Below are 16,128 nucleotides of genomic sequence, written 5' to 3' on the forward strand. Positions count from 1 at the left end.
GTGAGTATGGAGTTCGTTGTTAAGGATCAGCGTGTCGTTAGGTGAGTGAGTCATTAGGTAAGACATCTCAGTGTAGATGTTTGTTGTCTGTCTGTTGGTGTACAATAGGATCCATACACTGTAATCACTCTGGGTCAAATTCACCTAAACATAGGTGTCTAATGCCTTTTTACATGTCCTAGGCTAATCTGCCTAGCCTACAGCTGTTTGTCCAGAAGAACACAATTCTCCTATAGGTCCCATGTGGATGTCTCAGATGTCTCAAATGACACCAGTCATTAATGCCTGAACTGATCTGAATTTACTGTCATGGGAAATCAGACAACTAGCTCCCATGTAAACATATGTTTTTAACTGACTTAATCTGGATCCAATCCCATCCCATTTACCTAATCTTTGTGGTTTAGGGCTAATTTGGTCTGGTTATGCCCTTGGAATGTCACTAATTTTAGCATCTTTATTTTCAATGAACCTCTGAAAAAAAAATATTTTAAGTGTCAGGTTTACCAATTGCCCTTCTAGAATAGACCTGATCCTGAACAAAACCTTCAGGGCAGAAATGGAAACTTAAGTACAAGCCTGACCTTTGTCTAGACTGCATTTCAGGGAAGTCAGATTAGAGGATGGGACTTGCCGAAGGGTTGGATTCTGCCTGCAAGAGATACATAAGCATCCCAGCAGGCTTTTCAGCTCAACAAAACAGAGGGAGAATTCAGTGGAACTAAACCTAAAGCTAACTATAAAAGTCTTTCTCTTTCTAAGAAAAGCCTGACTTCTGAGGCTCTCCATTCAAATATAGCTACTACTTTATTTAGAGAGTAATGAACTTGCTTTGTTTCTACCTTCAGATCTCTGTATTATTATGAAAGACTTGCGTACAGCCGCCCACTAGGATCCCATTCTCCTGGAAATGGCAATTTTGCAGGTTACAAATAAATAATTTCTCTCAGGAGAAGCATATTCGTAAGGGGCAAGCAATAATCAAAATGTCCTCTCCATGAGGCGGAGCAGTAGGGAAAGCACCTAACTTGTCTCTCTACATATCTGATAACACATTTTTGGAAATGTTTTTTTTGGAATAGCTGATGGCTATTCTAGAAGCTAAAGGGATCCTGTTGAAGCAAGATCTGCCCTGCCATGTGGAGGGTCATGACAGGGTTAAACTGTTGGAAAGTTACAAGCAGCAAAGCGTATGGGAAAGGAGAAGCAAGTAGCAAGGTACAAGGCATGATCGTGCATGATCAGCGTGATAACTGGCTAGCTTGTGCATGAACAGGAGCATGATCAGCACGGTGATTGGCTTAGCGAAGCGTATCTGTGACGTGAACAATGTATATCTGTAAAACTGCTGAAGCAGCAAACTTCTTAGTATAAATATACTCAGAAACAAATAATAAAGGTCTCAAGATGCACCACTTCTTGAGTCTGTGCCTTCATTCGCTACACTGCTACAAAGGGGTATGTCATTATTTTGAAGTGCAGCTCGATCTTTTCCCACATACCCTCTATATGCCACAGCACCTTCCCTAGGACCCACACATTGAGGAATTCTCCCCTGGCAGTTTTTACAAAGACTGTCCAGAATTCAAAGAACCTAGAGCAGAATAGAGATCTCACCCTTGTTGTACTGAAAGCTTCATAGAGCTGAGGCCATAACTTTCATCAACTTCAAGAGTGCTATGCTTATTTACATTAACTGATGAACTGAGCCCCTGATGGATGAAATATTTTATGTGAACTAGTACAAAGCTCTTGACAAAACACAGTTAAAACAAGCTCTCTATACCCAGCACAGAAAGCATTGTATTCCACAGCACATGTCAGCGTTATGGCTCCTGATATACACTTCTCTGAAAAAACAGGATTGGATAATTGCAGAGCTGCTGAGAAGACTCCTTAAGAGGCTTTTTTCATTCCCTGAGGAATGGAGAAGGAGAAGCATTGCCAGGAGAGGGTCCTGGCAATGTAAAAGGAAGCCCTAGGAACATTTCGGCTAGGCAAGGCTCACCCGCTCTGTGAGCTTTCCGGTGCTGTGCCGACCCACCTAAGGACAAAACCCTCTGGCAGACTCTAGCTAAATAGCTGGGCTGAAATTTATCTTTGCCGCTATTAGCTTCTATCTTTCCAGGAAGGCTTCACACACCTGAGCAGTGAATCACCTTCCTTGCATGATTTTGTCTTTCTTTCTTACCCTTTCTTTTTTTTTCTTTCTTATAATGTCATTCAGAAAACAAAACTGAGAAAATTGTGAAAACTGATCTCACAGAGCAGCTTTGAAGCCAAATTCTTCCAGGGAAGGGAGCATGGGTGTCCTTTTTAATAAAAAAAGAGCCAGCTGTCTGGCAAATCTAATAGATTACGGAGGAATTATGTCAAGCACAGAACAGAAGGAGCAAAGGAAAGACAGTCATTACACATTTTTAAAACTAACCATAGATGCAAGGCAAGGACTTCATTTTTTATCTTTGCCTCTGCAGATCATCTGTACCAAGGAGAATGAAAATTGTAAAAAGCTCCTGGCTACTGCTCCAACTGTTTTGCATGCCTCATCAGCCTGAAGAAGCCAGGCGGACAGACAGCCTTGATTAGCACAGCCTTCCTCTGATCTCAGGGAATCCCAGAGTTATGAAGAGTTACAGCAGCCCCTTGGCCATCCTCTGTTGTACTCCTCAAACCAAAGGGCCTGTGTCACCTTCATCCCAGCGACTCCCTGGACCACTTCCATAATGTAGAACTGCTGCTTAACAGCGGTGTCAGCAAAGGAGGAGAATAGTATATTTTAAAGAATTAGGGACTAATTATTCCCCCCAGATACACTCAGAGCAATGAAAATGATGTGTGCATATCCAAGTGTAGAACTGGGCTCATCATTTGTTAGTATAAAATTTCTTCTAACAGTATACGCACAGAAGTTGGCACAGCATCAAAGTAATAACTCAGGATCCCCAAGTGCTCCCACAGATATATGTTATGTTTCCTGCAGAGAATTAGTGCCAGATAATTCAATGGGGCCCCAACAGTAATTAAACAAAGTCAATGGGAAAATTATAATTGAGAAAACAGCCTTTTATATCTTATCTGGAATTAAGTTTTTATGGGGGTTTAAATATACCTATAGTATAGGAACACTGCTGCAAACTATTATTTAGCAAAAAAAACTAATATTTTATTATTTTAGGTTATTACCAATAATAACCTCTAAGACTCTGCATTTATTTTCATTTTTTGTAAAGAGAGAACATAAATTTTGGAGATATTACTTCATGCATTCATTTTCCCCCGTTTGGCTGGATTTTCCTAGCCATATTGCACCAGATTAAAAAGATTCAAGCAGCCACCTGGATAAGTATCTTACTCTTGAAAAACTGAAAGAAAATCATGTATTTATTGATCATAGCCCCTTTTTCTTTTAAGAATTTAGGAGTGTATTTTTTCTGATCTTGAATATATACGGATAGTGCTCAAGGACAGAGTATTACAACCACAGCAGCACCCCAACAAGTTTGTATTGAATAGTCAGAATCTCTATGAGAAATCCACGACTTAGACTTTTTTTTGCCTGCTTGGTGTCCTCATATCTTTGAAAAAAAAGTATAACAAATGGTATTAGTGTTCAAAGAGCAACCAGAAAATCAGTCCTTTTGGATTCTGCAGCGCCACACTTATGCAGCAGTACTATGTATAGCAGTACTAGCAACTACTATGCAGCCGCTAGATGAAATAGATATTCTCATGTCATTACGTCTGTAGGTAAATGATCATGCGGTCCCTTTACTGACAATGACAGTTTTGTGGATAAATATCAAATCCGCCCTCTAAAAATTCACCCTACATAGCCCCTTACTTCAAAAATGGAAAGCTGAAAATGGCTTTGAAACAGGAGAAAGGAAACCTGCAAATCCTCAGGCATTCTGAGCTGTAATTGAAAACTCTCATGCAATGTGACCTTGTTTGAATTAATTGGTTTTGGAATTACTGCTCAATAGTTCAGTAAATGTGCAATTCTCTTAAGTTTACTCTTTGCCAAGCAGAGTCCTACTGGCTGAGAAAAGCAAAATTTAAAAAAGACAATTCCATATGTCTCCTCTTTTTCAGCGCCAACTCTTCAGTAAGCGCTAATATACTAGAGCCACCTAGTACAAATTAGCTGAAAGGGGTTGCGTATAACTGATACTAAGGGTTTGCATTACACTACATTTTCTAGAAAAAAAGAAGCAAGTCATTGTAATGGAGTGTACTGGCCACTTAGGGCTAGTATCTATATCCTCTGAAATCAGCAGTGCTGCATGCTAAGTTTTTCTCAAGATTGGTTGGAAATCCCCAAAGGGGGATCCAAGTGATCTTGGACTGACTATTCAACATTAGGAGAAGAAATCCAGGATGCCTTTATGTACCATGACCCAATTTCCATTGTGCTGAAGTCCACAGGTAATTTTTTTTTTTTTTTTGTCATTAGTCAATTCATCAAAAAGTACAGGCTTTGTTGTAGCCAAATAATTTGAGTTATAGAGAAATGTTAGCTAGTTTTAAGAAACTGGTGTTGATGCCTAAAAGCTAGAGAACTTACTTAGGTCAGATGTTCAGTTCTCTTTGATGGGAGAAGAATTTCCTACCTCTCAGCAGAGTGCTTCAATTCCTGCGTTAAAGGACATTTCCATTTTCTTCTGTTGAAGCTGTTTCACTTTGAATATAAAAGCAATATTCACTGAGCAGATGTCCCACCTGCCAGGTGAATGTCCTGAGCAGTGGGCTAAAGCAGCAGTCTCTCTCTCAATGAAGCTGCAAGTGTTTTATCCAAAGTATAATAATGCTATCAGGAGAAACTGAGTATGTCCTCCACATCTAAATATACAATACCATGGTGTTTAGGATATTCAGTTGGATGGCCAAAGATGCAAATTCCCATTACTCTCTGTCCCACTTAGAAGAAGGATTTTAACAAGTTCTTCTGCTTCTTCACAACAGACCATCCTAACTGCTAGCTCCATTCTCATTCTAGCTCAGTAAGTATTTCAGCACTCAGGGTAAAAATCAAAAAGAAAAAACTGCAAGGGAATATCCCATTATGTTCGATAACATACAGAATATTTCATATATAGTACTCTCTCCACATATGGGGCCTGTAACAAAACAAGCTGACCTTCTCAAAAAAAGGGAGCACCAAACCAGAGCTTCCTACGTCATGCATAACTCCTTTCCTCTAGCTATGAACAGTCATCCTCACATTAGCTCTTTGATTCATTTGTTTTCACCAAATGCCAAAAACGGAAACAAAGTGTTCTTTTTACTCAGATTTTCATTTCAATAACCGAAACTGAAAAATGTTTGGTTTGGTTCTGACTGAACCATAATTTTTGCTTTTATTTTTTCTGGTTCTGTCCTAAATGAAAAGGCCAGTTAGTTTGACAGAGTCCTTTCGCTTTCAGCCAGCAGTCGCAGGAAAAGACAAAAAAACAGAGAGTGGTTCAGATCTTCCAGACCTCCTTGTCGGTTATGTTTTCATGGTACAATCCAGTGTTGCACAAGGGTATTTGAATTAACCGTTAGTAGGACATCCCAGGTATTGCAAGGGGGGTGATGTGTTACTGTGGCATTGCTGCCAGCCTAGTACACTCTTTCTCAACAGGACCACGCAGCCTGTGCTGACTATGCATTGAGCTGGCGATACGGCTCTGGTGCCCCAGGTAGCTTGTGTATCTCCCCCACAGCGCTCTGCTACACTACCCAGACATTACCAGAAGCATTGCAAGCTGACACTGTAGTGTATATACACGCATATATCTTTCTGCAATAGGAAACCAAGTTGCTACTACTTGGAAAAATAAACCAGATTTTATGGACTCTTCCTGGCAAGTGAAGCATTGCTTACAAGAGTAGCAAAGGTGTAAGGAAATGGTAGTTAGAAAGACTGCTGCACTTTGTGACTTCCCACTCAGGAAATTACATGTTGTCTGTGATGGAGGTACAAGGTGGGAGGCAGCAGCAGCTGGAGCTGTATTTTCTCAGCTTTGCATCTGACAGCTGCAACTGGATGCAGTGCAGAGACAGAACGGATACAGTTGGACTGCCCTGTCATTCAGGGCTATAACTTTAAATATGCAGTATTTTTTACTGGGTTCATTATCTCTTTATAAAATGAAACAGAATGGATAGAAATGACCTAATCAGAGCGAAATATGGTCAGTCTTAGCAGGGGCCACATGGAGTTCGGGTCTAGCTTTCAGTGTGCCAGCTGTGAGGGCTGCTTTTGGTGCGCATCACTTGTCTTATCCATTTACACCTGGAGCAACAGGTATCTTGGCACACAGTCTCTAGCAGAGACAGACAACTCCTATTCCACAAATAGTTAAACTATGTTGGTCTGTGCAAAAGTTATGTGTTCATTAGTACCACAGAAACTATGAAGGAAATGTCTGGTTTTAGAAGAGCTACTTATCTGTCATTCTTTTTCTATATATTAGAAAAACCTTGCTAACAGAGTCCATTAATAAGGTCCCACATAATATTCATTATAGTTGCAACCTTCCTATCTCCTGAAAGATGCTCATGAGCCTAGGAACATTTTAGGAAACTGCATGTTGTAAATATATATTCCATAGTTTCATAACTGAATTCATAGACCAAATAGTACATTTTTTGTTTCGGGTTTACATTTTTAGTTACGATTGAATTTTTAGCTGAGCCTGTGTGTTATGATTTAATTGCTTTACAACACTGATAAGAGGCATTCATGACCTATATCACTAAAATTTCAAGTAATAATTGAATTGCAATGCCTGTTAATTTTCTAAGAAATTGCTTTAGTTTCTTTGCCAAAAGAGTTTGTAACATCAGAAGGAAAAAAGGAATTAATCTAATGTAATTTTCCTAGCAATTCCAAAGACTGAATTGGAACTGAAGGTTGATGTGAAATTTTGACTTCTGTGACGTTTATTTGGATGAAGCTTGTATACATGTCAAATATCTGCCAATACCATTTTCGTATTTCAGGCAACTGCTTCTTTTACAATTTTCAGACAGGGTCAGAGGATTAAGAGATTTTTTGAACTATAGTAATAATAGGAAATGAAACACCTCCCACCAATGTGACACATGCTGAAGACAGAAATATGGAAGAGTTACCCTGTGGTTTTATAAACAATAGCTTATTTGGCAAATTAAAATTTCAATTAATAGTGAATCACATAATTCTTATTCTTCTTGTAAATTAGATAAATATTCCTAATTTGAATATTTGTCTTACATAGAAGCTGAGGACAAACTTGTTCAGTGGCACAGGGGTAATAATTTGAATACAGAACAACATGCTGAACTGCATATAGTCCATAGGCTTGGAATTACAGTCTTGGCTCAGGACAAAATCTCTCATCATCTTTTTTCTGAGATCTTTTTTTCTCCACAATGTCAATATCGCCTTACCACAACAAAGGAGAAAGATTATGTATTTAGGCAATAAAACCTATCTGATAAATCATTTTAGAGATGAGAAAGAAGCCATGTGTGAAACGAAGGTTAGAGTTTTCAAAACTGCATTATTTAACCAGCAGACTGCTAATCTATCCCAAACATTTTTCATAAGTATGAAAACACTGAAATGCAAACATATTTACTGCCTAATCTATTTATTTTCTGAAACATATCATATTTTTTTCAGCTTTGTGACTCCAAAGAAAATAAAGTGATTTCCTTTCAGATGAGATGTTTGTTCTTACTTGGCATATAAACTTACAACAACTTAGGTGAAAATCAATCAAGTTGGTTACCAAATTAATTCTGAAAGTGTTCTAATTCAGTACCCGGAGTCAAGCACGAAAATAGATATTTAACACTTTCTTTGACTATGGAAGGTTTCTTCCTAATAATTACACATTATATGACAAACAGGAAGAGTTAGTCTCTGAGGTAGCAATAAGGTCCCCTTTCATGTTATGATAGCATCTCTGTTAAACAAGGGACAGGGGTGTTAATGGAAGCCACAACTCGAAGTTTTACACTGAAGTTATCCATAGCAATTAAAATATTATGCTTAAGATAAAATAGCATTTTATGCTATTTCTAGAAGCGCATATTTGTGTTATTCAACTTCAGCTTACTTTCAAAGGTCCCACTGTTCTGTTACACAACAGATGTGTCAAGCAAATAATTTTAAAAGTATTTTTGCTTGTTACATTTTAAGCTATATTTTTACTTTCTGTAAATGAGCAACTTGCACTTGCAAATTTAACAGTATGCGGCAAGGACAATATCATACTCAGGAAATGACATAATATATCTGGAAACATAAAAGCGTATTTGAATCAGTAAAGAATATGTATTTGTTATAGATTCCATTTTTTTAACTGCTATCTGTGCAATCTTTCTCTACCAATACTAAATGCTAATATTCTAAAATTAATAAAACTAACACCTTTATTAAGCAACTAGTGAGAGAACAGAAATTCGCTATAAGAATGTCAAAAGATCCTAGGAATGAATGGTATAATAATGAATGCTAATGATTACTGATGAGTAATAACAAACATATGTGAAGGTTGCCACACTGTTTATGATTCAATGTATCAATACAACCGGTTAAAAGTAAGTAATTAATTCCATTAAGTTAATTCCCTGTAAGTGTTTAGACCAAATATTTAAAATATTGCTTCTCTTTTCCTTCTGGTATTTTAAGGATCTAAATTAAGGCCAGGGCAACTGATATCATTTAGAAGATCAATTTCCTGATAGACAACAATATCTAAATGTCTAACAATATCTAAGTTATACCAGTTGTACTTGCATTTTTTTTGCACCTGTATAAAAAAAAAAAAAAAAAAAAAGGAGGTCAGATCAAAGCCATGGTGAAATCCAAGTCCATTACCTATGTTCACATGATTCTCTCCAGAAAGAACTTATTCCAAGCTGCAGCCACAACCATACAGTATCAAAGACCTAAGAATACTGGTATCAGATATTATCAGCACAGAGGGAAATCGTTTCCAGTGTCATATATCTTTTTACAAAACAAGAATATCTATTTTTACATGCACAACAGTGGAAAGGTCAGTGTAGATTTCCTTACCTGTGGTTGACCTGATAGTTGAGGTGATGTTGGAAGATGCCATCGCAGGAATACATTCATCATCTTGGGAATAGCCTGCCTGAATGGCACGCAAGTAACTGTGGCTTCTTGTTCGGAAACATCCAGGGAGGTCAAGGGCATCCATTGCCTGAGCTTCAACTTCACTAAACACTGATTCACACACCGATTCAAATTGCCCATTAACCTCTGCTTCACTCATCTGAATAAACAACAACAATGCATTTGATTTTTGACTTGCTTTTTTGTGATCATCACGGCCTCAACATCTCAAATGGACACCTGTACATTGATGAAGAACTGTTTTAGCAAATAGTTAAAATTTAGTAATCCCTTCTGATCACATTCACATTTTTTAACTTACATTAGCTGTTTATATGTAAATAGTAAGTACATCACACATGCCATAAAATTTATTTTACATTTAATATATTTTGGCATATTCAGTCATTAAATATATGATTTAATGGTAATGAACAAATATGAGATCACTCTGCACTGATAGAAACCTGTGCTCTGCCAGGACTGGAGAACAGACATCAGCTAAGCTAATATTAGCTCTCAAAAGGTGAGGGTGGGTTGCTTAGAGTCCTCACTTATCAGCAAAGTTACTAGTCATATGGACATTCAGCCTGTGTTGCAGGTTATACTTTTCCTCTCGCAATAAGGGAGCTCTCAGAAGTATCTCTTACTTGAGAATGTGTGAGTTCAAAGGCTGTTATGCTTCTAAAAAGCCTGAAAAATGTTGCATCTGACGCTATGTCCAGTGAAGCACTGGACGGACAGCCTTTGAGACACCCACACTGGAAAAGGAGCTGGGCACCTCCTTAGGTAATGCATGAGAAAGGGTTACTTGCCTCAGGCAAACTACTCAGAAAAGGCATTTTGGACATTAGGCTAGCCAATAGCAAGCGCAAAGCACCATCACTTTCCTGATGTCTCTGCACCTCTGTGAAGGTATGTCCCTAAATTTAAGCAGAACTGCAATTTCTTGTAATACATCGCCCCATATCCTCTTCCATAGGTAAAGTGCTCACAAGCATTCTTTGAAGTAGAGTTGAAAAACTGTGCAAAGAGCACTATTTTTTTCTTTTTAAGAAGTGGCCAGAGGAGAAAGCCCTGCTTGAACCACGTTCAGCTGCGAAGGGCCCTAAATCAAACTCTTGCCTCCTGGATAACCACGTAGCCATTCAGCTACTGTGTAAAAACTGGACGCAGCCACTACTGCTGCCTTGTCCCCAGCAGCATTATTCTAACTATGAAACTTCTCCGGCTGTGTTGGCTGAGGAACCCTCTCCGTCAGAGTGTGCTAGAGGTGCCCTGAGAGCACGCCCCGGCCTGGGCCCCTCGGGGGGTCTCAGCACGAGCCTCCAGCTCCCCGGAGGGCTCGGCCAGCAGCCTGCGACTACCTGCTGCGCCTGCAGGTTGGGCATGACGCAAAACTGTAAATGCGGGGGTAGCTTTCATGCTAAACAGGGCTTAGGCAGGCTGGCCAGGGTTAGGGGACCTCTCAAGGGGAAACTGCATATTGCAGTTTTGAAGATGAGAGCCTAAACGCTACCTAAATCATTTTTTTAACTGCTTTTCTGAAGCTGGCCCTAACTGTCTCTGGAATGTGTCTGAATAACTCAAAATAGTGTTTATCCAAAGCCAGATGGGAAGCTAAATATTGCAAAGACAAATACAGGACCTTCTGATATGTCCTCCTGATAGTAATTTTTAAAAAGAGAGTGCTAGAATTCAGAATCAGTACAAATATCAAGTCAAATTCTTAACGTCACTAAACAGCACATCTAGTTGATATTACTTTTTATATAATGCTGTTAAGTACATTATTCATTATTACTGTTCCTAGTACATTATTCATTATGGAAACAGAATGACTGCAAATGTTTCAAATGTTTCAGGATTTTGATTAAGTAAATGGAAATTTCATACAGAACTTCTGATGACAATGAATAACTTATTTTAATTTTATTTAAGACATTTTGGCTACTAAATCTACTTTGAAAGGAATTACATTATCCTTCATAAAATATACTTCTAGTAAAGTTGACCAATGTAATCTCAAAAAGATTTAAAAAATCTTACTCTGAAATATTTTGCATATGTCATTGATCAAGAAATTCATGGTAATGTAGTCCATAAACACTGTATGTCCTAACCAATTCTTTCAAACTGTGCTCATCAACAGTAGAAAAATAAACATTTTAAAACTTCAATTAGAAACACAAGCTATGGAATCCAGGGACATTCTTGACTGTACCCCTGGTCAAGAGTGAAAGGGAAAGGAACTAATGAAAAAAGGCATTTAAAAATAGCCAAACTCATACAAACTGTTGTTATAGAAATGCGATAAGAACATGATGGTGTCATGGAAAAAGAACAGGAAACAGCAAAGGTTCAGAACTTGTTATTTTAATGCATTTACTTTGTATATTATTTAATATATTTATTACTGATTTTGAAATAGCTAAACAGTGAGGTAGAAAATATGTGTTTGACACAAAATTATGTAGATTAGTCAAGACTGAAAAATAAAGTAAGGAAGTGTATCCAGTAGGACTTAATTACACTGGCCAACTGAGCAATATAACTGCAAATGAAATCCATTGTGGACATCTTTCCGGGTAATGCACACTGGAATGAAAAATTTGAACTGCTGCTGAAACCAGTTAGGCATTATGGACAGCTCAGTGGGCATTTTCATGCACAGAGATGGTCAAAAAAGCAGAAGATGTTAAGAGTAATTCTGCAGAATAGCATTATATAAGGTGACAACCAACACTTGCTTTGAATGCAAGATCTAATTCTTGTCAAACTTTGCCCAAAATGAAGGGTAATAAAAACAGAAACATCCAAACCAGGATAATAGAAATAATGGTAAGAAAATGATGTGAAGAACAGGTTTCACAAGAGAGCTATGCGAAATAACAAAAGGTTTGGAAAATGATGGAGTGACTGTTTCCAATTCTGACAAGTGCTATAGTTAGTTTCATGCCACATAAATTAAGGAACTTGACTGAACGGCCTTATTAGGAGACTAGTCCCTCCCAGCTCTCAAGTGACAGGGGAGATCAACATGCACTTCCAGAGGGCTATTCAGCCCACTTACAATGCCCATTGTCCTGGAAGAAACTATTTCTCTCCATTAACTACAGAGGAAGCTTTAGGCAACTGATTTCCTATCTGCTTATTTGCCTCAGTTAAGAGCCTCAAGTTAGGTGAGCTGAATCCAGGCCTGAATAGCCACGCAAAACAAATTGAATGTGCATGAATATAAAAATAATTTTAAAAGATTTTTAACATAAGCATTGTGCATAATTAGCTATTATACCTTTAGGTGCCTCATTAAAAGCACAAAGAAAAATGAAGTACAGATGCCTGGGAAGAGGGCAGGCCCAGCTGTCATGAGGCAATACAGAGAAGGAAGGTCATGACAAATGAACATTAGAAACATTGGAAATTTTGTGTAAAGTCCTCTGCTAACCAGAACATCCATAGAGCTCATACAGCTGTTTGCACTTCAGGCCGGCTTCAGAACTCACTTCAGCATGAATTAGTACTAACTAACCAATATAAAACCAGCGGAAAAGAAAATGTCTCTTCAGAAGTCCCCATACCTCGAATGTTTGATGGGACTTATTCTTTCACCCCAAAAGAGTAAGGGACTGAGTTCAGAGATGAATCTCTGCTTTCTAGGAATGTAAGTATTTTAGTCTATATCTTAGGAGTGTGTACTTTATGCTCAATCTATCTTCTAAATATTTCAAAATTTAATATAGACTGAAAAGGAAAATACCAATATTTACTTTTTTTATGCAAAAAGGAAAATATGTCTGATGGTGTCTCTTTACTTCTAATATTCAATGTTATTCTTGAAATTATTAATGGTTACATTCCTTAAAACTGAATTACTTTGACAATTTGCATCCTCAGTTTGATATTAAGTTAAAAAAAACAAAAAAACCTAATAGCATCCACTAATAACAACTCTTGTTTCTGTGATTAATCTACAAGAAAAGTTATAACAAGAATTTCCCACCTGACTAACACAGCTGGCCTGACTGAGCGTGCTCACCGCTCTCATATAGCTCTGATTCCTTGAGCGAAACTTTGGGGAATTGTAGTTTGTGGAGGGATCCAGGTTGTGACCCCCAGGCACGTCACTTGCAGTTTGAAGGTAGCTCTGACTACAAAGGAAAGAGGAAGAAAAAAGGAAAGGGTGTAAAACTACAGATGGAATCAATTAGGACACTGAAGACAATAATTTGTATGAGACTCACAAATCCATTCCCCAGGGTCAAAATCTCTCTCTGTATAAAGCACCATAGATCTCTCGCAGTCAAAAGCCTTTACACAAACAGAGACTTTGTCTGTAATTCTGCTACCTAGATGATACAAAGTTTTAAACATCTTTATTGTATTTAAACATCATCAATCCTCCTGGCTATTAATGTTAAACTTTAATAAAAGAGAATGTCTAGGTCAATAGGAAAAAGAACTAGAGCTAAAGCATAACCAAAGTAACCTAAAATGCTTCTTCATAAATAAAAATGTTACTTGTCATCCATTTTTTATCAAGGTGTTATGCATCAAGAGACTTTTTATCTTCAAAAGACTGATATATATTTACAAAAGATCAAAATATTCTGTGCTTCAGCTAAAAAGATTGATTAATAAGATACTCAGAGCAACTGAACCAAGCTCTAGAAATGCTCTTCTTACAACATATCTTCCAGTTTATCAGATTGGGACCCTAACACCACACCCAGTCCCTCTTCAGTACCCTTTCACTGCAAAGGTATGTTAGTCTTCTTGCTTTATAAGTATATTGATTATCTGACACTTTAGGGGAAAAAAAACCCTAAGAAAAGAACTGTACTTTGCTTTGATTACAGAATTTAAAAAAAAAAAGTTGTGATTCAGTTGTAACTACCTTTGAAAATCAGGATTTAGGAGTCAGATGTTGCTCCTCCCTAAACAGCAATGGACAAATTCATGAATGTTTTGAAAAATGTTGGGTTTAACATGGTAAATAGGCATTTCTTATATTTATTTCTTAAGGGTACGTTTAACAAAACCACAGTTTTTGCTAGAAACTGAATTGGTTGAATTGGTAATGCTGCCATTTCAGGCCAAGCTAGCAGAGTTACTCAGTGCAGCTCTGCTGTGACCGCACCAGAGTCAGTGGGAATTTCCCCATGGAAGAGGAAGTTTCTTCTCTGGAAGGGCCAGGGCACTCAGCAGATCAGAAAGACCACAGGTTCCACTCCTGGCTCTGAATGAGGCACAAACCAGGACCTTGTTTCTTAGACTGTATTTACAATACATTGAGCCTGAGGAAGGATGCATCAGCCTTCCTCACTAGGTGGACACACACTTGAATTTGGGCTGGTCTTGAAGCAATCTTTGAAGTGCACTCAGAGAGGAATCTCAGGACCTTTAGCACGGATCTGATTAGAGATAGCAAGTTGTGCTGAGCTCCACCTCCCTGTGTGGCCATGCCCTGTGAGATCGGAGATGTGAGACAACCCAGCATCCCTCACACCACCAGCTCCATGAGCAGATCGGATTTATAGACCTTCTGACCTTTTACTTGGGAAATCTGTTCTCAAAGACTTCTTGGCCATCTCAGGGTCAGCATAGACACAGCCTTACTTCCTCAGTGAATCTCCTACTGGCTGAGGTATTTGTTTCTTTAAGATGGGCTGCTTTCTCAAAAAAAAAAAAAAAATACAGATAGGTTTGGTTTTGTTTTCATCTTGGTGTAAGACAGACTTTTTTTTAAAATTCTTGAGAAATTACCCTGAAGGACAAACATTTTTTTTTTCTTGACTTTTTTCAGTGCCTTCCCTGAATTATCTTTGCAACCTCAAGACAGAGGTAAAGTTTGCAGAAATTGTGCTCTAACTACTAAAACAAAATCAAAACGTATGAGATTGATGCAGGCATGTGAACATAGGTTAATTAAGTCATTACAAAGTCAAAGTGATTTGCAGATTAAGACATCTCTCTGACAGTGGGTCTAATTTGGTTTTAGATGATGAAAACAAGAACTGTAGCAGTATTTTTTGCTGCCATAGATATGAGGACAAATATAATAGGTTAGACAAAATGGCATAGAGCCTCCCTATCTATATTTAGGTGTCAGATGCAAGTAAACCTCCTTTCCTCTATAAGCAGCAGGCTGATGACTGTCATCTGCGTTGACGAGTCCTGACTCTTTGCATATACTTTATTAAATCTGTCCAGTATTGTTAATTTTTTTTTTCCGAAATGGTAAGATGAGTTCCCTCTGGACCCTCTGCTTGTCATTGGGTGGTAAAAATTCTTAGGTTCTGAGTTCTGAAACAGTCTGTGAAAGAGGAATTTGGGGTTTCTTCATTAAAATATAGGATTTTCAGAGGCCACATAAGAAAAAGAAAGTGGCAATAGAAATAAATTGTTTATAAACTACTTAAAAATTAATTATGATTGGCTCCTAATAACTGGCTTCTTTGCTAAGTAATGCTCTAACAATCTAGTATTTCATTATGGAGATACCAGTTCCTTATGAGGTATTGCTATCATTAACCGTAATCAACAATTTCTACAGCAATAATTTATTAGGGAAGGAAGCCCAGTATACCATGGTACTACTAAGCAGCTGAGTTTTGATAGATGAGTTTGAACATTACCTGATAGTTAAATAATTTTTCACTTATCAGAGGAGAGCAATTTATTCAAAGGACTGTAGCAGAATAAAAGAAGTGCTACATATATTACGCTGTAAAAGCAATTTCACAGCCATTCAATTAATACTTTGAACTTTCTTTCTGATAAAAAGAAATGATTGGTTTTCATTTCTACAATACACACTCAAATTAATCCTCTAGGATAAATGTCTCAGTGCGTGAAAAAAAATGACGATCTTGCTACTACCATGATCCAGAACTAAAACACTATAGGCACAACAGTTACATAAGGAAATTGCTCTCAAATATTATTATCTGCTCAAGGAACTGTCATGCTTGTCAACAAAATACAGCACTCCATGTAACATTGGTAAA

At 37.8% G+C, this 16,128-nt stretch overlaps 1 protein-coding gene across 1 annotated transcript in view; it reads right to left on the bottom strand.

Annotated features, from left to right (window-relative positions):
• Positions 1–16,128, bottom strand: part of DLGAP2 (DLG associated protein 2) — a 467,774-nt gene that overhangs the window by 40,547 nt on the left and 411,099 nt on the right. The window contains exons 7-8 of the mRNA XM_067294229.1: positions 13,122–13,269; positions 9,059–9,278 (exon numbers count right to left, since the gene is read on the bottom strand). Of these exons, the coding sequence (XP_067150330.1) occupies positions 9,059–9,278; positions 13,122–13,269 (368 nt within the window). The remainder of the gene's footprint in view (positions 1–9,058; positions 9,279–13,121; positions 13,270–16,128) is intronic.

Source organism: Apteryx mantelli, chromosome 3, assembly GCF_036417845.1.
Source record: "Apteryx mantelli isolate bAptMan1 chromosome 3, bAptMan1.hap1, whole genome shotgun sequence".
NCBI lineage: Eukaryota > Metazoa > Chordata > Aves > Apterygiformes > Apterygidae > Apteryx > Apteryx mantelli.